This window comes from Mytilus trossulus, chromosome 9 (genome assembly GCF_036588685.1).
Source record: "Mytilus trossulus isolate FHL-02 chromosome 9, PNRI_Mtr1.1.1.hap1, whole genome shotgun sequence".
Classification (NCBI taxonomy): Eukaryota; Metazoa; Mollusca; class Bivalvia; order Mytilida; family Mytilidae; genus Mytilus; species Mytilus trossulus.
Window position 1 is genome coordinate 31,001,405 of NC_086381.1, and position 25,726 is coordinate 31,027,130.

General features: G+C 33.2%; 1 protein-coding gene across 1 annotated transcript in view; it reads left to right on the forward strand.

Moving 5' to 3' along the window:
* Positions 1 to 25,726, forward strand: part of LOC134685551 (xylosyl- and glucuronyltransferase LARGE2s-like) — a 46,409-nt gene that overhangs the window by 17,345 nt on the left and 3,338 nt on the right. The window contains exons 14-18 of the mRNA XM_063545338.1: positions 20,574 to 20,729; positions 22,173 to 22,279; positions 23,082 to 23,154; positions 24,268 to 24,392; positions 24,873 to 24,971. Of these exons, the coding sequence (XP_063401408.1) occupies positions 20,574 to 20,729; positions 22,173 to 22,279; positions 23,082 to 23,154; positions 24,268 to 24,392; positions 24,873 to 24,971 (560 nt within the window). The remainder of the gene's footprint in view (positions 1 to 20,573; positions 20,730 to 22,172; positions 22,280 to 23,081; positions 23,155 to 24,267; positions 24,393 to 24,872; positions 24,972 to 25,726) is intronic.

The following is a 25,726-nucleotide window of genomic DNA, read 5'->3' on the forward strand; positions in this document are numbered from 1 at the left end:
GTTTCTCCATTTATAAGAAGGCACTTCCAGGTCTAATTTTAAGTGTATCTACATTCCGGGACTGAGATTTATTTACTATACTAGCAAAAAAAAAAAAAGAAAAGAAAAGAAATGATGATACGTTTTTTTTTAATAATTAAATAATTAACGTTAAAAATATATGTAATTAACTTGATCTAAAACTTGACCTCGCTCATGATAGAGAATGTTAAAAATCAATTGTGTCGACTGCACGGGATTTTCCAACGGCGGGAAATACCCTGTAACTATAAACACAGGTGATGTTATATACTGACCGATTGTGGAATGTCAATTCAGGGTTAAAGTGATGTGTAATGATTGACATTATTGTGCGCTTGAAAGCTGAGGCTCTAGTAGGTTCATTTCAATTGATAATCGAAAATCTAAAATCATTTTTTTTTCAAATCAACGATGAAGTTTTGGATATTATGGAAGGGATTTTTTTAAGGACAACGGAGGTACCTTAAAAGTCTATAGGAAAATATACAAATAAAATAATATAAAACAATTTCGAAGGTCACAACTTGTATCTTATAAATCAATGATAAAGCGACTTCATCAGTATTAACAGTTATATAAGATTGCAATCAGATGACTTTTAATTTTGTTTGTGTTTCAGGACTGGGAGTGTATAAGATTACCTTATATTACATTGTATTTACAAATGTTTGTTTATATTGCTTGACCCTTATGGGTGTAATTTTGCAATAAAGATTAAAAATATATACTTAGGATGTTCCATTCTCAGCATTGTTTCTGGTCTGTCTGTTCGTTTGTTCGTTCGTCCGTCTGTCCCGCGTCAGGTTGAAGTTTTTGGTCGAGGTAGTGTTTGATGAAGTTGATATCCAATCAATTTTAAACTTAGTACACATGTTCACAATGATATGATCTTTCTAAATGTAATGCCAAATTAGAATTACCTCATTCCGTCAGTCCACTCAGGGACTTTCTATACTAAGTAAAGAAAGTCCCTGGTCTGTTAAACATAGAAAATGATAGTGCGGATTGGGCATCCGTGTATACTAGTGACACATTCTTTTTTTTAATTTATTAAACTTGTTCTCAGTGGCAGATCCAGATTTTTTTATATATAAGGAGAGGGGAGACTAACTGATAATGTCATGAGAGGACCAGCTCCAATCATTCTCAAGTGATTCCCTACATAGTCAAGATTTATTTTTCAACAAAAGGGGCGGACACCGTGTCATTCCCCCTTTATAGCCGACTGAGAAACTCAAAGGGCTGTTTAGGCAGTCAATGTCGTCAAAAACTTCTATGTGTTGTATAGCCAGTCATTGTGTCAGTGTAAAACTTCCATGTATATCAATCAATCAAATCAAGACTATTAAAAACTCCTATCAACGCCATTCCCCACTAAATCCGGCTCTGGTTCTATTAATTTCATTATTTCTTCAGCATACTAGTATCGGTAGCACTCCGTAGATATGTCTGTAGTTTTGCATGTATGACACTAACAGTGTGCCTAACGTATTAGAAGGCCAGGGTTGGAAGGTCATTCAACATTCTGTGGCTCAATTGCAACTATATTTTCTGTGAAGTGCTACCTAAGCCGTGGCCAGGTGAACCCTACCCATTTTTTAGTGGAAGAAGACGTCAAGTCTTCTGAAGACTTAAGGGGCCGACCCTTGGCATTGAGTCTGCGTATGCCGCATTCATTTCGTATATTACAATTTCAAAACAACTTAGATTCCTGAAACCGATTTTTACACATGATTAGGCATCTGAATCATTTAATTTGTAAATTATGATTGTAAAACAATCACTATCGCAAATATGACCCTTTTATTTATGTAAATTGTTAGATTTCATCTCATCCACATGAACGTTATTTGTTTACTTGTAACAGGATGTTTTAACTGTAGATATTTGTATTACGCATGCGTGAATTTGGTATCGGGACAACTCGCCCTGTTTACAAGTTCGCCCTTGAAGTTACGAATTTGCAATCCTGCAGACAAGAAGATTTTGTTTTTATATAAATAAAAAGGATATATAAAGTGTTGTCTTTATTCATGGTTTTCCTTTGCCATGTGAATTAGATGCCCTTCGTAACATACATGTGAACCTCCCGGCGGGAGAACAAAACTCCCGTTTTCAGGGGTCTCCTCCCGTCCTCCCGTTTAGGAGAAAAAACTCCCGTGCATGAATGAAAATTTTCAGACGCCATATTTAATCATTTCGTACTACTGTACGGGTGTAATTGACACCTGTGTTAAATTTTACCTGAACATCAAAGAAGATGTATAATTATATGGCTTCACTTGACAGCTTGGGTGTCAAACATACTGGTAATCAACGATGTTTACCTCCGGCTAACTGCCGTTGTGTTATCAAAACGATGTGTATTGGGAATATTGAAATACTTTTTTGTTACTTCCCTTTGTTTTAGCCTGTTTTCAGTTATTTTGCTTTTAAAAATGTAAATTGTAAAAAGACTATAAATGATTAATATTTTAATCAAATAATTATAAAATGATGTTAATTAAATGAATTTAAATGATTTTGGACCAATAAAAAAATTAAAATTTATAAATTATTTTAGCAATCTAGACCTCCTTTCAAGGATGACATTGAAGTTTATGTGATAAATTTGTTTCGAAATGATTTAGCTTACAACTAAACAATGATAATTTTAAAACATTTACTTGAAATGTTTTTTTATATAAGGTAATCTGGCGCAATTCCTGCAAGGGTAGTCGCCATTAAACTCTATTTAGTAGTAGTAGTAGAATGATTAGAAGTCAACAAGATAAAATATACAAATATAATTATTCATTTGCAAGCAGTGAACAATCATTTGTCAAAAAACAAAACAAAACAAGAAACAAATTCTTATTATTATTTTATTTTAATCAAATAGAGAGGCAATAAGGGAACTATAAACATTACAATTTGATGGAAATTTGAAGAAAAAACACAATTTCTACATCATTTGGTTACATTTACAACAAAATTTATTTCGATAAAAAAACATGATGTTTTGACCATTCAGTACTTAATAGATGCATAGTTCTTGGGGAAAAGTTTCATCAAATAATATGAATATAAATGACTTTTTTTGTGCTCATTTTTTACAGTGGGTTGTGATGATCTTCCAGTTAGGTTACCCTCATTTGGAGTGTTGTTCCCAACCTGTTAAAGGTCCATCTTTGTGCATTATTCAAAATTGGAAATTTCAACAAGCATCTAATATTCTTAATCTGGAAAATAAACCCTGGTCTGCTAGCTTCATGTATATTTTTTCTACCGATTTAATATATAACTAGAATCATGCAAACAGACTTAAGGAAAAGGCATGTAAGTTCATCATACAAATATGACACTTTTTCTAGACAATCCAGATCTTGCAAAATACGTCGCTAAAAATTGTAACCTTTAAAATTGTTGTTGTGCAGTAAAAACCCATATGGGAACTTTCAAAAGTTGGCGGGTATGTAACAAGTCTTACTATTTTTATGCTCCATTTATGGGCAATATGTTTTCTAGTCTGTCCGTCCGTCCTGCTTCTGGTTATAAAGTTTATGGTTGAGGTAGTTTTTGATGAAGTTGAAATCCAAATAACTTGAAACTTAGTACACATGTGTTCCTCTTGATATGATCTTCTTAATTTTACTGCCAAATTAAAGATTTTACCTAATTTTCATAGTCAACTGAACATAGAAAGAGATTGTACGGATGGGAAATCCATGTACTTATGACCTTTTCTTGTTTGAAGAAAAAAATACATTTAACAATAATGGAACAAAGCAGCCTGAGTAAGTGGGTCTGCTTTGATGGTAATTCAAGTTACTTTTTATTCACCTTCTTCCACTTCAGAGCTATCAGCTCTTTGATTTCAAAGGATTTTCCAATAGCACATCGAAACACTTCCAGCATTCTATATTTTTTTCACCAAAAAATTGTACCTCAGCATAATACAGGTCAAGAGGTACATTTGTTTGAGGAGGGGGTTTCAATTACTGTTCTTAAGTTTAATTTCCTGTTACTACGAATTTTCGGGATTTTTTTTTTTCAGATTTGCCCTGTTGTCTTTTCTTTTAACTCCGTGTAAACCCTCACACGCGATGTTTACAAAATTATTTAATTGTTTCAAAAATTAAATTTGTTGTATTACCTCTTTTAACAAAATAATATTTAGTTAGCTTTATTTGCGCCTTTTCAAAGTCCAAGCATTGAACATTGCAAACACATATAGATATTTTCAAATGAATTAGAAAATATCTTCCCAAATCGACAGAACGTACACAGAGATATTTGCCACTGGTCTTTACCCAGTTAACGATTCACTCTTAAATGCATTTCTCAAAAAACGATGGGAAACAGAAAAAACACAGACTATATCTTTTGGATAAACAGCCAGGGACATTTCCAGACATGAATATAACTGCATGGACCTCGCTTACAAGTTTTGTGACAGAACAGACTTACAACTTTACTATAGTACATGTACAGTGCTTAGAACTGTCTCATAATTTTACTCCAGTTTACATAGCGCATTCTTTTATGTTTTATGATAACAGAACTGTGTTTTATCAAGGTTTATCATAACTTGTATGGTTTTATGATAACTGATTTCTGAGGAATATGTTTAATAAAGCAAACTTTATTTAAAGATACGTTTTTTTCCAATTGGCGCTAAAGAAAAGCACCATATGAATATTCATGAACCTACAACGATTGCTCAAAATCGTTATTTAAAAATCCTGTTTGTGAGATGTAGATTCATTTCAATACCGAAATTTCGTCTATATATTAAGTTTCACAAGTGTATAACACGGACAAGCTATCAGAAGGTACATTACTCCCATTTTGTTTTGGTGTGAACCATCGATGTTTACAGCAATATCAAAGAATAAGATGATGATGGTAGAAAGAACTATGGGCGTCATGTGGCAAATATTACATGCATATCGGACCATGAGTTGTCAATCTGTATGAAAAGATTTCCAATACAACCATATTATTGAGAAGGAATGTTTACATGCTATTCTCTCGTACTAGTATTACAGGGTTCTTGTGTTGTTCACCTTAGACAGACATCTTTTTAACGATGTTTAAAAAAAGACAGAACCAATTTAATGTCATATATCCTTATTTTTTAATATAACTATAAAATACCGCTATTTAGCGGACAAGCAGTTTATTCTTTTTTCTGTTATTGAATATTGAATACCAAGAAGGAAAATAAATCCCGAAATTAATTTGAAACTTTGATACTCAATAGTTTTCCAGCAAAATATTCACATCCCTTGGGGATAATTAGTGTTTGTCCAGTGGCATATATAACATGCATGTCGGAACAGGAAATTTGGCATAATGTACTTTCAGAACCATGTTCACATCATTGTACATTAGGCAGCAACCATTTGATTTGGGGGGGGGGGGGGGGGGCTATGTTTTTTTTTCTGTACAAACTTTTTTTTTCGCCTGTGGCGAAAAACACTATTTTTTTCGCGGCAAGTCAAAAACAATTTTTTTCTTTCAATTTTAGCATTACATATAGTGGCAGCTGAGGGTGTAACAAGCAATTTATATAATTTTGAATTGCAACTATCTATAGTTCCGTAACTTTCTATCAAGGCGTATAAAAGAATGGTCGATAAGTGCGTATATTTTTGTTAAATCAATATTTCTTGTATGTTTCAAACTGTCCTTCACTTTTGAGAACGAGTACTTACATTTCCCCAAATTTACCCTTGGAAAAAATGTGAAAACAGATTTTTATTTTATCAAATCTTTTTTTTTTGGAATTATTTAGATTTTTATAAATAATATTCTTTACACCAGAAATGTAATTTATAAACAAGCTTATGCGTTTAGTAATGACTAGTATATTGGACACGCAAGACAGAGATTTATACTATACACCTGATAGTTCAAAATGGAAAGTTTCAAGTTATCGGTCGTATACACTGATCAATACCCTTAGAAGTGAAGCGATGCATGAACTTGCAAGTCCGACAGGAAATCGCTTGAATACCTGAACGTGTCACCTCACAATACATTTGGGAGTAATACCTTTAGCCATGCTGGTGATCAGACAAGGGGAGGTACGAATTTTATTACATAAAAGAATTATGAACAAATTAGATTTTCGAAAACAATTTTCACGGAACACTTATTTATGCTCATTTATGACTTTGAACTATGACTTTTTTACCAATTCCCATATAAACAGTTAAAAACGACAGTTACCACGTGCACGGTATAGCTGACTTATATTAAACCAAATTTCAGAAATCCTTGTATTGTAGTTCCTGAGAAAAATTTTCAACTTGGCTATCATGTGTAAAATCAATCAAGTGTTCGGTAAACAGGAAGTTGTTGAGTGATTTATCTGAAAACGCATCAAGTTCCAAGTATAGCTGACTTATATCAAGCCTGAAACCAAATTTCAGAAATCCTGGTAGTGTATAGGTCCTGACAAAAAATGTGACGAAAAATATTCATGGGACGGACGGACGGACTGACTGACTGACTGACAGACTGACGGACGGATGGACTGACGGACTGACGGAAGGACAGACAGAGGTAAAACAGTATACCACCCCCCCCCTTTTTTTCAAAGCGGGGGTATAATTAAATATCTTACAATGCAAAGCTAGTTATTTGCGATGTGCGATGATGCGTAGCTGCATGGTAGATTACTACGTGAATTAGATCATTTTGATTATCTTTGAATTCACTAACACGTGGCTGTTGACACATTACACACAATATACTTTAAATACCTGGGGCAATTTACACTTCTGGTTTATTGTCCCTTTAACCAGCCAGTGTATCTGTGTATGATGTATTTATCTACTGTGCAAGGGTTGTGTAGCCAGTCAAGGTCGTTAAATGTATCTCTAGCTCCATTGACAGACTCCCATAATATATTCGAAAGCGGATCCCGAATTTTGAAAAAAAAAAAAATGTGAAAGGACGTAAAGACAACATTACAAATTGGACTTGTGTACATGCAACATTCAATATATTTCTTGTGTGACAGTTTACTGACTGTCAAACCCTTGTTCAATTTATTATTTTGATATGGTTCCATAATTCGAAAATAAGTTATTAAAATCTCAGTAGGCTAAAAAAAAACTACTGGATTTTACCCACAGAGTGCAACAAACACAGGTCACGGAAATGGTCTCTACTACTTCAAACTTTGGCAATCTAAAATAAAATCTTATCAGTCAATTTCACAATTTCATGTAACAGCAGAAGATAGTGCCTTGAAGATAGCTGAGTAAAATAAATATTTTTTTAAACAAGATATATGTAGGGAGCTCTATTTTAACCAACCCGCGCATGAACAGATTCATTTTTTCTTGTATTTACTTCCTAAATGACACGTTCTAGAAATGTTTGCCACTGGACATCAATTTAAAAATTAAATAGAATCAGACAGTCATGCTCGAGCAAATAACATTGAGAACTTTATAGCAAGATATATACTATAGTGTATACAGATTGTATTTGAACACACACGAGGGTCTTGAATAATGTCTTATAGTTGTAAGTAATTTTTCTGTAGTCTTCATATTTTTCCCCATTATTCTATATTCTTTGTTTTCTTGGTGTCTATTTTATTTACTTTTTTGGCCCTTTGTTGTGCACTTTTTGTCCATATATATTCTATCTTCTTCTATATAAATCCTATTCAAACCCTTATAAACATACACCATCAAAATGTTCAACTCAAAACCCCAGTTGACTTGTCATCCATGGAGTTTTTCTCAACCGTTGAGAATATAACAAATGCTAAATGAGTCCGTTTAAAAAAAAAGATGTGGTGTGATTGCCAATGAGAAAACTCTGGATAAGAGACCATATGCCACAGAAATTAACAACTATACATGTAGGTCACCGTACGGCCTTCAACAATGAGCACAGCCCATACTGCATAGTCGTCTATAAAAGGAGAAAAAGTCTAGGAGTCCATTACTGATATTACATATATATATGATTAATGTATCACGTATACGTCTGATGCTTAATTGTTGGCTCTGCTGGAAGGCAAAATATTTAGCTCTTTACTGACTAGTATTTAACAACTGAAACTAGATAAGTTATGAAAATCAAGGAATCTATACATGATATAACAGCAAATTTGAACGGAACCAAAACGCAAATTAGTAAAATAATAAGTATACAACTTGCATTTCAGCATTTTAATATTGGTAATTATTAATGATGTAATGCGTAAATAAGTTATCATACACAGTGGAACAAATGGGAAGCCAAAGTACGTTAATGTCTGGATTAATCTTCTGCAAAAACAATGTCATTTTGTTTATTTTATCTGGTTAAATCTTCTGACATCAGACTCGGACTTCTTTATAACTGAATTTTAAATGTGCGTATTGTTATGCGTTTACTTTTCTACATTGGCTAGAGGTAAAAGGGGGGGTTGAGATCTCATAAACATGTTTAACCCCGCCGCATTTTCCCGCCTGTCCCAAGTCAGGAGCCTCTGGCCTTTGTTAGTCTTGTATTATTTTAATTTTAGTCTCTTGTGTACAATTTGGAAATTAGTATGGCGTTCATTATCACTGAACTAGTATATATTTGTTTAGGGGCCAGCTGAAGGACGCCTTCGGGTGCGGGAGTTTCTCGCTACATTGAAGACCCGTTGGTGACCTTCTGCTGCTGTTTTTCTATGGTCGGGTTGCTATCTCTTTGACACATTCCCCATTTCCATTTTCAATTTTTATTTCAATAAACTGACTTAAATAAAATTTAAGCAAGTTAAACTGTAAGCTTGCCGCCGTTGATACCCCTGCCGAAATATTTCGGTTCACAGGAAGTTGTTGAGAAATGAATCTGAAAACGCACCACACGGTACAACCCTGTAACCAAATTGATAGATACACAAACAAATTTACTTAAATAAATGTTTAATTTACATGTAATGTATGACGTACTTAAAATCATCTCTGTGTAAAGAAACGTTTGAATTGGCTGATCTTTTTGTAAAGCATGCTATTTTGACGGTTATGGATTCAGACTCATTAAAGATGCATTTCTTTCTAACACAAACGATGCAAACGGCTAAGCTCGCACATGTTTTGATCATTTCTTTCAAACATACGTTTGCAAAGTTTACATAAACTAATGCAAACGCTAAAAATGCTTCTGCAGTTTGTCGTTTGTTAGTACAAACGCTCCATTTGTTTCTAACTTCAACCTGATTAAACGAAGTATTTGTTTCTACGTTTGTAAAAAAGTCTGATTACCAACAACATGTACAGTACATTCCGTGACATGGTCTGAAAAATGTCGCAGGTTTTAAAAAGGCTCAGCATCAGCGACTTAAATGTCGATGATTGATTACCTGTTGTCAATCAAATCATCAGCTGATAGTAAGTGCAATAAAATCAGCCAAGCGTGCATGGTCGGCCGCACATGCTACTTAATATTATGTAATTAGTTATGATAATGTAACAGGTAAAATCGATAATTACATAATAGACATTTAAAAGGCATGAACGGTTTTCAGATTGTTTCAGTTCTAATTATTTAATTTACCAATAAAAGAAATATGTTTTTTTTTTCAGGTCTGTCTGAGGAAGAAACATTCTACACAAATTATTGTTCTCTTATTTATCTTCTCAGTTTTTTATTTACGATTCGAATATAAAATAAAATATCTTTTCCTATCCGTTCTTTTCTCATTATTTCTACATTTCGTCGCGAGTTATATGTTCTAGTAATTTCGTAGATTAGTTTTCTTTTAAAAAGACATGAGTTTCCTATCTTTATTCATATTTGAAAACGCCATGTGAGGGAGGGTAAGAAGGGGTCCTGATCCCAAATGCCGGGCTTAAAAAACAAAATACCGAAATCCCGGACTTAAAATCACGAAATCCCGAGGTCCCCTAATTCGAAAAAGACTTTCCGGTACCCGAAAGTGTTACTCTTGAAATCACAAGCTTAAAAACACCCGATCCTGGAGTCCCGATAAAGGTCCTATCCCCCCTCTTATATATTCTCAAAACGTGAAATATTACTGTAACAAGAAATACACGAATGATGCTGAAACGTCTATTATTGAAAACTAGTTTTTCGTTTGTAAGATACGATGGTTATTTTTATTGTAATAAAATGTTTGAATTGGAAGAGAATTTGATCGAACATTTAAATGCATTGCTGGTGAAAGCGGGGTCAAGGTTGACACGATAATATCACGTGTGTACATGTGTTTAAAACTTATGGGGTTTCCTGTTCAATTTCATGGATAAAATCATCAATCGGAACTACTCGGCCGGCTTTTTGTTTGCACGAAGAAATAACTCTTCAATAATTAGTGTACTGTATAGCGAGAGAAGTTATGATTGATAAAATTATAAAAGATATTAATTCAATTCAAAATATTTTATTGTTCAAATATCAAATGTACATTTAAACAAAGGGATCGGACAAAAGGCAGTGCCTATACAAATCCTTTCCCATACAAGATGGATTGAATAACATGCATGATAGTATATAATTTTCTGATAAAGTTAATAGATCATACGTTGTTGCAGTGAGTCAGGGAGGCAGTTCCTCCACTTCTTGAAGTATTTTTTGTGTATACATATATAAATAACTATGTTAACAAAGTTAAAGCAAGACCTACTGAAGGTGATATCGAATTTTGTACCAAAATAATACATAGCCAGAAATGAGTAGTGGTTTTGATAATTAATATTCATAATATGTAAATGAGAATTGTACCACGTGATAGTAGTTTGAACTGGACTGGCTTGATAGGCTTGATATCATTAAAATCTTTAAAACACGGATATTATAAGTTGCCCGTCACAGAGTCCTTACTTACAATCACTTTGATATTTCCGTAAAGTTGTCAGGCGGTCAAAATCAAAACAATGAACGTGAATTTAGTGATTTTTTCGTGCTTTCGTGAGTTTATTCTTCTTGAAATAGTGACATTTTAATTTTACGTGGGAACCTAGAGTTCAACGACTACACATTCAAGGTTTGGACTTGCTTATTCTTTGGAAATTCAAATTTCAAAATCCACCCCGGCAACATGTTTTTGTAATGACCTTGTAATCCAATTTTCAACACGAAGTTGTCAAATTTGACGTTTCAGCCATTTTAGCCTGTATTTTACACTGCAATGTTAAAGGCCTCTCGCTTCGATATTTAAAATAGCTCAGGAACCTGTATTTTTGCAACAACAGTCATAATGTTTCGTTTAAATGGTGTATATTGTTGTGTATATTCATTTTCTGCCCCGGCAACCTGTCTATCACTTAAATTAAAATTAAAAAAGGCATTTTTTTTCAAAATTCCCTAACATTTTTAGTAATTTCCGTGACCCGTATCCGATTTCTTTAGTATAATATTCAAATAAGCAAAGTGGCGTTGATTTCTGGATATGAACTGTTGGTTAGGAATCAAATAGATCATAAAGTGATTTTTACTCAAATTCACAAGCTCACTGCAACAAAGTTGTTCTATTTATATGAATAAAAAAAAATTGATTGGCCCTTTTTTGCAATACATAAATAATTTAGTCTACCATCTTATTACATGACTATTAATTTCTTGATTTTTTAAAATATAATTACTAATACAAAAAATATAATAAAATATATATAAATTTATTTGCAAAAAGATGCTAAACACAATTGGTTGTTTTTTGTGTTAAAAGTTAGGTTTGTCTTTAATTAAGACTAAAGAGTGGTACACTGTGGTTATAGGCTGGTTTCTAAACAGTATAATATCACATGAATTATTATAAAAATCTTCCAGTTTCATGAATATATTGTTGTACATATGTAAATATCTCTGTGTTTTCATCAATATTTAAGTCTGAGCAACCCTGTAGTAGGACATCAAGATTGACATTTTTAAAGTTACTTATTTTTCGAAAGAGCTCATATCTCTGATAAATGTAAAATGGACAAACATAAAAGAAATGAAAATTATCTTCTACTGGATCTCCACATGCACACATAGAGCTGTCCGACAAATGATCAAGGAAGAGATGATCTTTTAGATCACTAGCCTCATTTCTTAATTGGCAGTGGATTATATTAACTTTACGTGAACCAGTGGAAAAGAAAACAGGACAAGGACTTATGTCCTCATTCAGTTTTCTTTTAAATCCTGTGAAGCTTAAAATATTTTTAACTTCTCCATCAAGTGAATTCCACTTTTCAAGAGTATGTGGAATAAAACTGTTTTTATAGGCTGTGGTTCGACACTGAGGAGTTTTAAATTCCCTTTTTTTTCTCAGACCATACTGGTCATTAGTGTTTGTACATGACAAGATATCAGCAGCAATATAATTAGGAATATCTCCAGAAATAGTTTTATGAAGAAACAATAACTTGTTTTTCTGACGTCTATTCTGGAGGGAATCCCAACCTAATTCCTTATATAATTTCCATCTAGGAGTTCCCTTTCGAAGCCCAGTTACAATTCTGGCAGCAGCTTGTTGTACAGACTCAATTAGATCTGATTCTTCTTGTGTGCAGTTGTCCCAAATTATGTTCCCATATTCTAAAATAGGCCTTATAAATGCAATGTAAAGTCTTTCAAGAGACTGTCTATCAATCTTATGTTTTAAATATCTCATAATATTAAGACGTTTACAAGCTTTTGAATAAATATCCTGTATGTGACTAGACCATTTGGCATTAGAAGATAAGGTTATACCAAGATGTTTATGTTCTGAGACATTTTCTAGAGGTGCATCATTCATGCATAGTGATGTGACATCAATATTTCTTTTTCTCGTAAAATACATAGATTTGGTTTTGTCTGCATTGAAGGTTACACCCCATTCCCCTGCCCATTGATCTAATGATTCTAGATCTTGACCCAAGGATTCAGCTGCTGATCTCTCATCATGTACAACACAATATAGACAAGTATCATCTGCAAACAGTTTTATTTTGTTTGTAACCGCATCTACTATATCATTCACAAACAATAAAAACAGAAAAGGGCCCAAGATGGATCCTTGAGGGACTCCTGCCTTGACAGTATTCCAGTTAGAAAAAAACCCATTTACTCCAACCCTTTGTTGTCTATCAGAAAGATAACTTTTGAACCAGTTAAGCAAATTACCCTTTATTCCATATTTTCTTAACTTATATAGAAGTCCCATGTGCCATACACGATCAAATGCCTTTGACACATCACAAAAAATAAATCTGACATCTTTCCCTTTGTCAAGATTTTTTACAATCTCATCATATAATAAAAGTAACTGATTTATAGTAGAGTCCTTGTTTCGGAACCCGGACTGTTGATCAGTTAATATTGCATGATCATGTATATAATTATGTAAATACTTAAAAATAATTTTCTCCAATATTTTGCTAAAACAATTAGTAACAGAGATAGGTCTGTAGTTTGAAACATTGTCCTGATCTCCTTTACCCTTGTAGATAGCTGATACATTTGCCAATTTCCAATCACTGGGAACTGTTCCTGATTGTAAGCTTTTATTAAATATGAATGTTAGAGGTGTAAACAGTGATGGGAAAATTGCCTTAAGAAATTTTGGAGGTAGCTTGTCAGGTCCAGCTGGTTTGTTAATATTTAAAATTTGGAAATGGTCAATTACATCCTGCTCTGTAATCACTATGTCAGACAGCTCATATGGTGCCAAAGGTGGGACATTAGGCAATTGAGGTTCTGTGTCAAATCTAGATATTGAGCAAAAATAATCATTTATGGCTGTTGCTTTCTCAATGGGGTGAATAAGAATCTCTCCATTTACCTTAATGGGAGAATTTTGACTCTCTTTATTTTTAAATTTGCAAACACTCTTAGCTATTCTCCACCACTTCCCTGGTGGGATTGATTTATCGACTAGGGAATTATGCAAGTTAATCAGGTACTGACGTTTAGCTTCTCTTACTAGATCAATCACTTCATTTCTAAGTTCTTTAAATTTTTTCCAGTCTGAAATTAAATTTCTTGATTTAGCTTTTTTGTAAGCACGGTTACGCTTTCGCATTTTAACTTTAATACTGGTTGTGATCCAAGGTTTGTCCCTGGGTCTCACCAATACTTTTTTTTTGGGAATATATGTGTCCATGACATGATGAACTTCTTGGTTAATTAGACCATTTATCTTATTAATGTCATGAACATTTTTAAAGCATTCACACCAGTTTATTCTTTGTAAATACATGTTTGCTGATGCATAGTCACCACTCTCATAGTCATAAACTACTTTTGAATAAGCTTTTTGTCTAGCAGAGGAAAAATTAATCTCAATAAGTGTTGGAGAGTGGTCGCTACAAAAACTTGGTAGTACCATACTATTTCTTAGTAAACTAAGATTATTCATATATATAGGGTCTAAGAGTGTTGCAGTTGAGGAGGTTATTCGAGTAGGTTCCTTAACAACATTTTCTATGCCATATCTTTCACAGATTCTTGATATCCTACTAGTCGGACTTGCTTTTAGTAAGTCAATGTTTAAATCACCAAGCAATATTACATTTTTATCAGTATCTATTACATTATCTAATAAATTTTCAAAATGGTCAAGTGATGTGACTGGTGCATTTGGAGGTCTATAAAAACATACAACTAAGAATCTACCAGTTTTTGTTGTAATTTCAACACAAACTGATTCTAATTCAGCTATTTCTAAGTCACTACGACGTTTACAATGGAGACTGTCTCTTACATAGATCAAAATTCCTCCTCCACCGTCAGTTAACCTGTCTTTTCTGAATAAGTCAGGATTATGAAAATTTGGCATTACCAAATCAGTGCTTCCAACATTTGCTTTCAGTTTTGTTTCAGATACACAAATCACATCACATTCACCTAGTTCTGAATGAATTAAATCAGTTTTATAACGTAAGGAATTAACATTAATACCAGCTATTTGAATATTTTGATAGCTATATCTTGATGAGTTTGGTCCAGGATTTTGTTCAATGTCATTACTTTGTAGTAAGATTAATACAATAATAAGACTAAAAAATAAGTTGGAGATATATACAGTTCTGATACTAGGTTTATCATCAATATGGACATTATAAAGTGGTAATAAAGTATTATCCATGATCACTAATAAATGAGTTAGTAAGCATACTACAAATTATTTGGATAATGCCCATAAAGTTTGTCACATTAATATTATACATACTGTTTGACAGCATAAGTCTACAACCGTAACCACTCTGTGCTGGTATTTGAATGGATAAAATCCAGCATTTATTAGTTCTCAATGAAATAAAAAATGATTGAAGGAGAAAAGGAAAAGGGGGAGTACTCACTGCATACATGTAACACACCAAAAACCAGACATGTTGGAGTTTTATAAACTGGGTCATGTCTAGAGGTACATGCAGCTAGGGATAAATAGGAAAAGGATTGTACATTAAGTTATTGTATGTGTGTTATGATGTTCGATGATAAAAAAAGGGTAAAGTATGCCAATGGAATTGTTTTGATTTCAGTCTAGAATAATTTTAGATCCAAATGATGGTATGAAAAGACTCATTGAACCGGAAATTTGATATTTTGCCGAAACTGGTACAAAGAGGAATAACTCAATTTGTAAAAATGGATTAAGGGAAAAAAAGAAATTTAATTGTGGAGTTTGCCTTGATTAACATATGTATAGAATTTATGTAGTTAGATTAGCATTAGATATAATATAATTCAGATTGTCTTTGAAATATTATGTACAGATTGTTTTTAATAACTTGTAATAGAGTTAGCTGATGATGAGCGGGCTCTCAATGGGACCTCGTTGGTTACAGGTGTTGACGTCAATCCTGCTAACGGTCGAAATATGTTTGCGCTGACACTTAAGGACTTAGAACTTTTTGCATAGGCTGGACGTGGTGTTCTAGCTTGGTGATCAGTCTCTGGGACGTCGGAAGAAATCTTTAGTTTAAGGAACTGAGTAAGATCTTTCTCAGTTTTAATTTGAAATGTCTGGTCTTTGGTTAAGTTCCGTACTAGAATTTTCCCATCATGAGTCCAGCAGCTGTTTATGAGCTTGTCGTGTTTCAGTTGTCTTGCTTTTCGAAATAGAGTAGCACGCTTTAATGTTAGAGCCTCGTTGACATATATTCTTTTTTTAACATTATCTTGCTCATCATTGACCATCTTCAAGTTCTTTTTGTTGCTGTACACTAATGCTCTATCTCGGTATGATATAAAGCGAATTATGATATCTCGAGTTTTTCCCTTTTTTCTTTCGCCAATACGATGTGTGCGGCCTATATCACGAAGAGACAATTTTCTGTCATGGGGTTTGATTATCATTTCGTTTATGACGGACAGAACTTTAGAGTCTGTATCTTCATCAAAGGTGGCTTTTTCAGGTTCTGGAATACCGCTCATTTTTAAACAAGTTCTTCTGGAATACTGTTCCATATCATCTAAGCGAAGTTCAAGTGTATTAATATGGTTTTGAAGTTCGTTAAAAACACCTGATCTGAAAACATCTATTAGGCAATTTCGAATATTTTGATTTTTTAGCAGTTCATCTACAAGAACCTTGATGGAATTATCATCTCTTGACACAGATTGAATAAAGTCTGCAATTTCAGACACATTGGAATCAGAGTCATTTATACGCTGGCGTTTGGCCGCAGATACGGATCGGTTTCTCTGTGATGTTCTAGTGGCTGACTGGTTGGGTTTGAAACCACCCCTCCCTTTACCACTACCGCGACCCCTGCCGTGCCTTCCACCACCTGTCATGGTTTTCAATTATGTTATATTCACAATGTACGAAAGGTACAATTATTGTCAGTTGGATTGTTTGTGAAATAATATAGATGTTTCTCTGGAGCACTCGTTGATACACGTGCATATATTGAAAAATATTCTATTCTATTGTACGATATAATAATTGTAAACACTTAGATTGTTGAGTGTAATGTTTATGTTTTTGTTATCGTATGGATTGTCCGACAGGTAATGGTCAGTTGTAATAGTGAGCACTAATCACTCGTAGATGTTTGTTTTCTCAGGATGTCTTTAATTCACCTCAAAATTCAATAATTTCAAATTGTTTTTATCATTAATGTCTCGATAATTAGCTAATATCCATTTTACCGTTTTTTTAACATCAAAAACTCACTATAACATTATGAAATGGACTTTTTCCTTCTCCTAAAAAATACACGTCTGTTCACTTCAACGCCATCTTGCTCAAACTGATATAAAAGATATTATTAGCCTAGCATGTAACTATGTCCAGTGTGTATTCTTTGTAAAAAAAAACACAACGTCATATTCAACTGGCTTAAAATATTAAGATAAAAAAATAAAAAATAAAATCGAGATTTTTTTCTCACTAAAATAGTTCGCAGCAAAAAAAAACTATTTACGAGATTTTTTCTAGGTAAAATAAAATGCAGCAAATTTTCTCAATTATAATATAAAACTTACTGAATAGCGTAAATATGTGTTTACAAAAAAAATCGATATTTTCTTTTGTTCTTGAAGAACAAGACTGTAGGATTAAAAAATCTATACGTTTTAGAAATCAGTCACAAACAGTAGAGGGTCACTACTTGATAAGGCAATGGGTATAATGAGTAAAACTCTTTGAAGCCCCCCTTTGAGTGTACAACAAATTAAAGATATCTTTTTGAATGATTTGTGTAGCCTTGAAAAAGACTGTTATGAAAAAGTTTCTGCTGCATCTCTCGTAGTTTTTGACTTGGTTTTCTTAGTGCGGTAGGAGGTGTTCGATCTTCTTGGTGAAACTGGGATCATCTAACTTGGTTTTGAAGTAACTTATCGATTTACCATAAGACCTTTCAGGAAATATTTTGCGAGGTACATCGGCTGTTGCACGTCCTTCTAATGCTATTACTACTGGGACAACTTTATATAAATGGTCAATAAAGCGGTTGCAGTACTCAATAGTAAGATCTCTGGTCCAAAACTCTTGTAGAGCTGTCTGAAGGTCATCTTTAGTTTTAAGTTTTTTTTTAGCAAGTCTGCGTTTCAGCATATTCCATACCATTTCAATTGGGTTGATATCGGGAGATTCGGAGGGCCAGCAGTCCCACCACTGAATGCCATTGTCGATCATGAAACTTTTGGCAAGCTTGGAGCGATGTTTTGGGTCGTTGTCTTGTTGAAAACGGTGACCATCTGGATAAACAGATTTGATAAAAGGCAGAAGAGTCTTTTCTTAAATGTTTTCAACGAAAAAATCGGACTTAAGAATCCCGTCGAAAATCAGAAGACGTGTGGTTCCCCTACGACTAATACCTCCCCATACATGCACTTTTAATGGATGCTTCGGTTGTGGAATTGGTGTAGCAGATTCATTTCTTAAACGATAAACAACAACTTTGTTATCATGAAGTTGCACTGTGCATTCGTCGGTGAATACAATGTCATTAAAATTGTCATTATCTAACACAAGCTGTTTACAGAAATCTACGCGTTTGACTTTGTTGACTTCGCGGATCATTTGACAATAACGAGGTGCACTTGCAGTGTAGCCAGCTTCCTTGATTACTCTATGTACTGTGGTCTTTGATAAAGAAGTCCCGGTTTCTTGGAGTTGGCGCTGAATGTCTGTTGCAGTCATGGTACAATTTTCAGAAAGAGCGGTTTTGACTGTTAAAATATCGGAATCAGAAACTTTTCTAAATTTGACAAAGCTGTCGGTTGACATTGATTCAGCAAAAAGATCTCCTGATTTGTACTTTAGTATAATCTTTTTAACAGTACACCAGTCAACGTTTATACCATGTTGATCTCCTAAATATCGGACTATCGCGCTGACTTTCCTATTCTGACGGAATAGAGATACTATTTCTAGTCTATGGCAGTGACTAAGTTTAGATTTCGGCATTATCGTAAACGATGTTTTCTCTCAATGTGCATTTAAAAAAAAAATGTACATGCATTATTGAAAATTCAAACAGGGTCATTAAAGATTTATCAAACGATGTATTTGTTTCTACTCGTGTATCGTTTAGAAAACAGTAACGCACGCGACACAACGTTTACAAAATTCTTGTTAGAAAGAAATGCGGCCTAAGAAAAATCTTATTAGAATCACAAGAAGTTCTGATAGGTCGTAAAATAAACTTCCCATCACTTTATTTTTTTCACATGTCAATTTAAAAAAAAAAAATTCGCAACGATGTCATAATTGAAAGCACGAGGAAGGCTGACCAAAATGTTCAACTTGCGGCTAGTGATTGACAGGTATGATTATATCTTGGGGCTCTTGTGGGGAGCGTGGTGTCGGACGGAAAAAAAGATTTCCAGTATTCATATATATATATAAATGTCGATCTGATGTGGAAAATTGGGAGTTTTTTTTAATAGCACAAAGAAAAAGACGTTAGAAAAGTAACAATGTGTAACTATAAATGAATTACTCGTTTATAATCTACGAGACTGATCAGATCGAAGTTTAAAAAAAAAAATAGCATTCAATATCAAACCTTGGAATAAACATGTTCAATGTATACCTGCAAATATGTCTGAATAAATTATATTGTGTATTTAAATTATCTCCATTGAATACAATACAATTTATTAAATGTATCTATGATATCCTCCATAAATAAATATCTGTACAGGTAAAGTTAAATTCGGATCAACAGATTGATTTATGACCTTCCGCTTGTCCATGTTGTATTGCATAAATATCACAGCAGGTGTTACTCACACTAGAGAAGTGTCAAATCAGTATGACATTATGTCGGATTACGGCATCTGCAGTAATTAAGACCCTGTTTTTACTGTTTTTACAGGAACTGATTTATCTTAACATGACAATAAAGAAGAATTTTGTAAGGTGAACATATTTGTAGTATTGCAAAGTTACCACGTGCATTTTCCTGTTCATTGGTCACATTTAAATAGATTATTCTTTATTGAACTAAATTCGATATTTAAATTGCAAGTAACTTTAATATCAAAACCACCGATTTTTATTTCTCGACTGAAAAGGGTAATAAGACGGTTATTTTTATCTGACTGTAAACAGTGTATATAATCACAACGATCTATTAATAACCGCTGCTCACAGATAACGGATTATACAACGATCTATTAATAACCGTCGCTCACGCATCACTGGTTCTATCACTGACTCAATACACACCTGTTTAATCGGACAAACGGATAATTCCCTGAGACACGGAAAATCTCCGGAGAACCGCAAAATATTCTGTAAAACGGAAAATTTACGATAAACCTCTATTTATTATCCGTTCCGCGGAGATTTGCCAAAAATCGCGGTCATTTGCCAAATAGGTCTACCAGTGTTTCCGTATAAATGCTTAACATTCAGATTTAGAACTTGTCTATTGACATTTTTTTTGTTGCCAGGTTAAGAAGCACCTCATACTTGCATATAAGCATAAATATTCAGTTATGAAAAAACTCTTGGACATAAACAACCCAGGATGCAATTTACCAAAAATCTTGAATCGGGTGAAAAAATACAACCATGAAAATTGACTATTTACAACCACATACATACTTAGTAAGTCAAATTGATTGCTCCTTCTTGTGCATAATTATTCTTATTTAATGTTAATATTTTGATTTTGTTACAGCAATATTACCCAGTGAACTATTTACGTAATGTAGCTTTAAAACAAGTCAATACACCCTATGTGTTCCTATCTGATGTAGATTTCCTACCCATGCATGGATTGTATGAATATTTAAAGAAAGCATTACCACTGATGGATATGGAAAACAGCAAAAAAGTTAGTTCTAGTTTGTAACTACATAAACAAAAATATTGTATTCACTTTGAGCTCCAAGTTGTGAATTATCTACAAGTGTTTTATACGCCTGTCAAAATTTTGACGGGACGTATTATAGTATACACATGTCCAGTGTCCGTCCATCCGCCCGTCCGTCTGTCTGTCCGGCGTAAACATGTCGCACCGTAACTTGAGAACGACTTATCCAAATTTCATAAAACTTAATATAGTTGTTTTTTTATGATGGTCAAATGATCTGTTTACTTTTTGGTGAAAATTAGATTTAAACTTTTTGATTTACGGCACTTTGTAACTAAAACAGAGATGTGTTTTTTTTCACATGTCGCACTGTATCTCAAAAACAATTTCTGATTATGGCTTAAAACTTTTAACACTTCTTAGTTATATTAATCTTAATATCTGTATACTTTTTGGTGATGATTCAAAATTTCGTTTTTGAGTTATTGAATATTTTGTAAAAAAGGGGGAGTTTTTTTTTACATGTCGCGCCATATCTCAAAATCGATTTTTTATTATTGCTACAAACTTAACACATGTCTTTGTTATATTAATCTTAAGATCTGTATACTTTTTGATGATGATTCAAAATTTCATTTTTGAGTGATTGAGTAGTTGTAAAAAAGGGGGAGTTTTTTTTTACATGTTGTGCCGTATCTCTATAAAAATTTATGATTATTGCTTAAAACTTTACACACTTCTTCGTTATATTGATCTAAAGATCTGTATACTTTTTGGTGATGATTCAAAATTTTATTTTTTAGTTATTGAGTATTTTGTTCAACAGGGGAGGTTTTTTTTTACATGTCGCGACCGTATCTCAAAAATAATTTATGATTATTGCTTAAAACTTTACACACTTCTTTGTTATATTAATCTAAAGATCTGTATACTTTTTGGTTTTGATTCAAAATTTTATTTTAGTGATATTTAGTTTTTTGTAAAAAAAAAACCAGGGTGGGGGGTTTCCCGCAGTTTCTAAAAAACTATATATGGTTATTGCTTAAAACTTTATTAGAAACTATTTATGATTATTGTATATAACTTCCACATAAGACGTCAGGCGTATCATGCGCTCATGGCGCAGCTGTTTATTTGAAATATAAGTACAATATTTTGCTTTTCTCCTGCTTATTTTCAAAATTAGGAATGATGTGTTGAGAATTGGACATTAATATTTTTCATAAATGTTCTTGAAATATTCTATGGTCTACATGCTTTTGCTGTTTAAGAATTTGATCATGACAGTCTTTTAATTATTCCAGTAACTGATGTACTTTACAGGCATTTTATTGTTTAAAAAAATAAATGTTTTTTGCAGGCATTTTATACTTATTCCAGCATTTTATTCTTCTTTAAACTGTTGGATTAATTGTTTAAATATTTGATTTTCTATACATGTTCATGTATTTGATTTGTTTTCAGGCATTAATTGTTCCAGCATTTGAAACACAAAGATACAGAATAGACTTTCCGAAATCCAAAGCAGAATTACTGACACAGTTAGACATGGGTGATCTCTTCACATTTAGGTAAGTTCACATAAACACCAGCCAACAAGCAGAATTACTGACACAGTTAGACATGGGTGATCTCTTCACATTTAGGTAAGTTCACATAAACACCAGCCAACAAGCAGAATTACTGACACAGTTAGACATGGGTGATCTCTTCACATTTAGGTAAGTTCACATAAACACCAGCCAACAGTGAATGACAGAAAATTTACATCATTCCCCTGCTCAAAATACCTAGGGTAAAATAGTTTTTGTTCATTTTATCGAAATAAAGGCTTTATAGCCATAGGCCAAAGATCAATTAAAATACATTTAACACTATAATGATAAATACTCATAAGTCCACTCCATGATGACAATTAGAGAACTGTTTTTAAAGGTCAAAGGTCAAACATTTTTATTTGAACAAAAAAATTCAAATATATTTAGATAACTTTACTTGAAGCCTCATGTATTGGGCCTGATATTTTTAAATCAACAAAGTCTCTGAATTATATAGTGCTATTATGCCATATTATAATTGAAATATTAAGAACTTTTGAAGGATGAATGTTTTACAAGTTGAAAGTTTATAACTACTGTAAAAGCAGAAATTTTCATGGAGTATTTAATTTTGTATATTTCCCGGAAATTAAAACCCCCACGAAAATTTAACCAACATATAATATGACTTCAATTTGATATAAACCACAAAATGAAATCCCCATGCAATCTTAAATACAAACAAAACCATGAAATTTTAACACCACAAAAATTAAGGATTCTACAGTATTCATTTCAATTTTTTCATGAAATTAACTTTTGATTTTTTTTATAGATTTCATGTGTGGCCAAAAGGACATGCACAGACTAATTATGCCAAATGGAGGATTTCTACACAGCCTTACAAGGTAATTTTTAACCGGATTTTTGTGACAAAAATGTCGGTTATTAAATTGGGGATGCTCGGCGGGCGGGCGGGCGGGCGGGTGGGTGGGCGGTCGGTCGGGCGGCAATCAAATGATGTCCGTGCATTAACTCAAGAAGCGTTCAACCAAAGCTTTTCAAATTTTAATATGTTGTTACTGACAACTAAATGAAGCTCAAGTTCAATAATGGCCATTTTGACTTTTACCGTTCAGGAGTTATGGTTCTTGAAAGATTGAAAAATGGCGTTTCCAGTCGTGTCCATGCATTTATGCATGAAATGTTCAACCAAAGCTTCCCAAATTTTAATATGTTGTTACTGGTGACAAAATGGAGGTCAAGTTCAATAATGACGATTTTGACTTTTACCCTTCAGGAGTTATGGTTCTTGAAAGATTGAAAAATAGTGTTTCCAGTCGTGTCCGTGAATTTACGCATGAACTGTTCTACCAAAGCTTCCCAAATTTTAATATGTTGTTACTGGTGACAAAATGGAGGTCAAGTTCAATAATGACGATTTTGACTTTTACCGTTCAGGAGTTATGGTTCTTGAAAGATTGAAAAATGGTGTTTCCAGTCGTGTCCGTGCATTTTCTAATGAACCATTCAACCAAAGCTTTTCAAATTTTAATATGTTGTTACTGATGACAAAATAGAGGTCAAGTTCAATAATGACGATTTTGACTTTTACCGTTCAGGAGTTATGGTTCTTGAAAGATCATAAAATGGTGTTTCCATTCACGTTGTTGCATTTACTCACAAACCATTCAATCAAAGTTTTTCAAATTTTAATATGTTGATACTGATGACAAAATAGAGGTCAAATTTGATATTGACAATTTTCACTTTCACCAATCATCAGTAATGGTTCTTGTGATATTGCCAGGACACAAATAAATGCTAATAAATCCGGTTTGCTGTCGTTGTGACAGCCTCTTGTTCAATCTTGAAATAATTTTCAATGTCATAACATCAGTCTATTGTGTATTTTTACTATAAATGAATATTTTATGAAAACTTCTTCCATATTTCAGTTTGATGAAATATTGCGTTACAGATATTGATGATGTTATAGTATTATGTCTTGTTAATTACAGGTTGAATGGAACCATGATTTTGAACCTTATATAGTAGTTGGTAAAGACATTCCAAAGTTTGACCAAAGATTTGTTGGGTTTGGATGGAACAAAGTCTCACACATAATGGAGTTAGATGTTTTAGGGTATGTTTTAAAGGAATTTCTTCTGATAAAATCTGCGATTTACAATACAGTAATAACATGTTAGTATGTTTTAGTAGTATTTCTTTTTCTTATTGCTCTCTTATAACCTTGTCAAACCAAAAATGTTAAATCTATTGACATGAACAATGATATTTTGCATTAAGATCCACTATCATATTGCAGTGTCTCATTATCATGAATCATGACCTTCATGTGACCTTTACCTCTGACCTCAAAGTAATTTCTTGGCTTTTTTTGTGTCTAGGACAAATTTAAAAAATAAATACATTATTTACTATTGCATATACATGTACAGTTTCATCATCTGTCAGGTGTTAGACAAATTAGCTAGATGCACCATTTCTAGAGACCTAATGGATAACTTTGCATTTTACTGTGTTTTTTCCTATTTGCTGATTTTGACTGAAAATTAGGGAAGGAAAAGCTCTAGAGACCTTAAAAATATATTTGTTTTTCCAGATATGAGTATTACGTCTTACCAAATGCCTTTATGATCCACATGCCTCATGCTCCTAGTTTTGACATTGCTAAATTTAGATCAAGTTCTAACTACAGAAGGTAAGTGACAGATTATAACTGAATGGACAATTTAAAATGTATTGACCAAAATAAGGATTGATTATAAAGTTTAAAATAAAAGTATTATTTTTTTTTTATAAGAAATACTAATAGGTCATAGTGCTTTCTAACGTTTTTGAAGAAACTGACAAACGAGAGTTACCACTGGCCCTTATCTAAGGTATCTAGAAAAATCATGATAATTTCCAAAAAATAAATTGATTTTTTTTGGCAAAGCGAATATCATAACTTTGACAGAGATAGAAAAAGTGCAGAAACTTAAGAACTACAAAATGGTGACTAACTAAGAAAGTTGAATTACATAAAGTTGAGAATGGAAATGGGGAATGTGTCAAAGCGACAACAATCAGACCATAGAGTAGACAGCAGCCGAAAGCCACAAATGGGTCTTAAATGTAGCTAGAAACTCCCGCATCCGACTGCGTCCTTCAGCTGGCCCCTTAAAAAATATGTATATTAGTACAGTGATAATGGACGTCATACTAAACTTTTAAGAAATATACACAAGAAACTGAAATTAAAAATCATTCAATACTAACAAAGGCCATAGGCTCCAGACTTGGGACAGGCGCAAAATTGCAGCGGGGTTTAACATGTTTATGAGATCTCAACCCTCCCCCTATACCTCTAGCCAATGTAGAAAAGTTAATGCATAACAATACGCACATTAACATGTCTATTGTGAAGAGTTTATTTAGAGCCTCACTGATGAGAAGTAAATTTTTCAAAATATG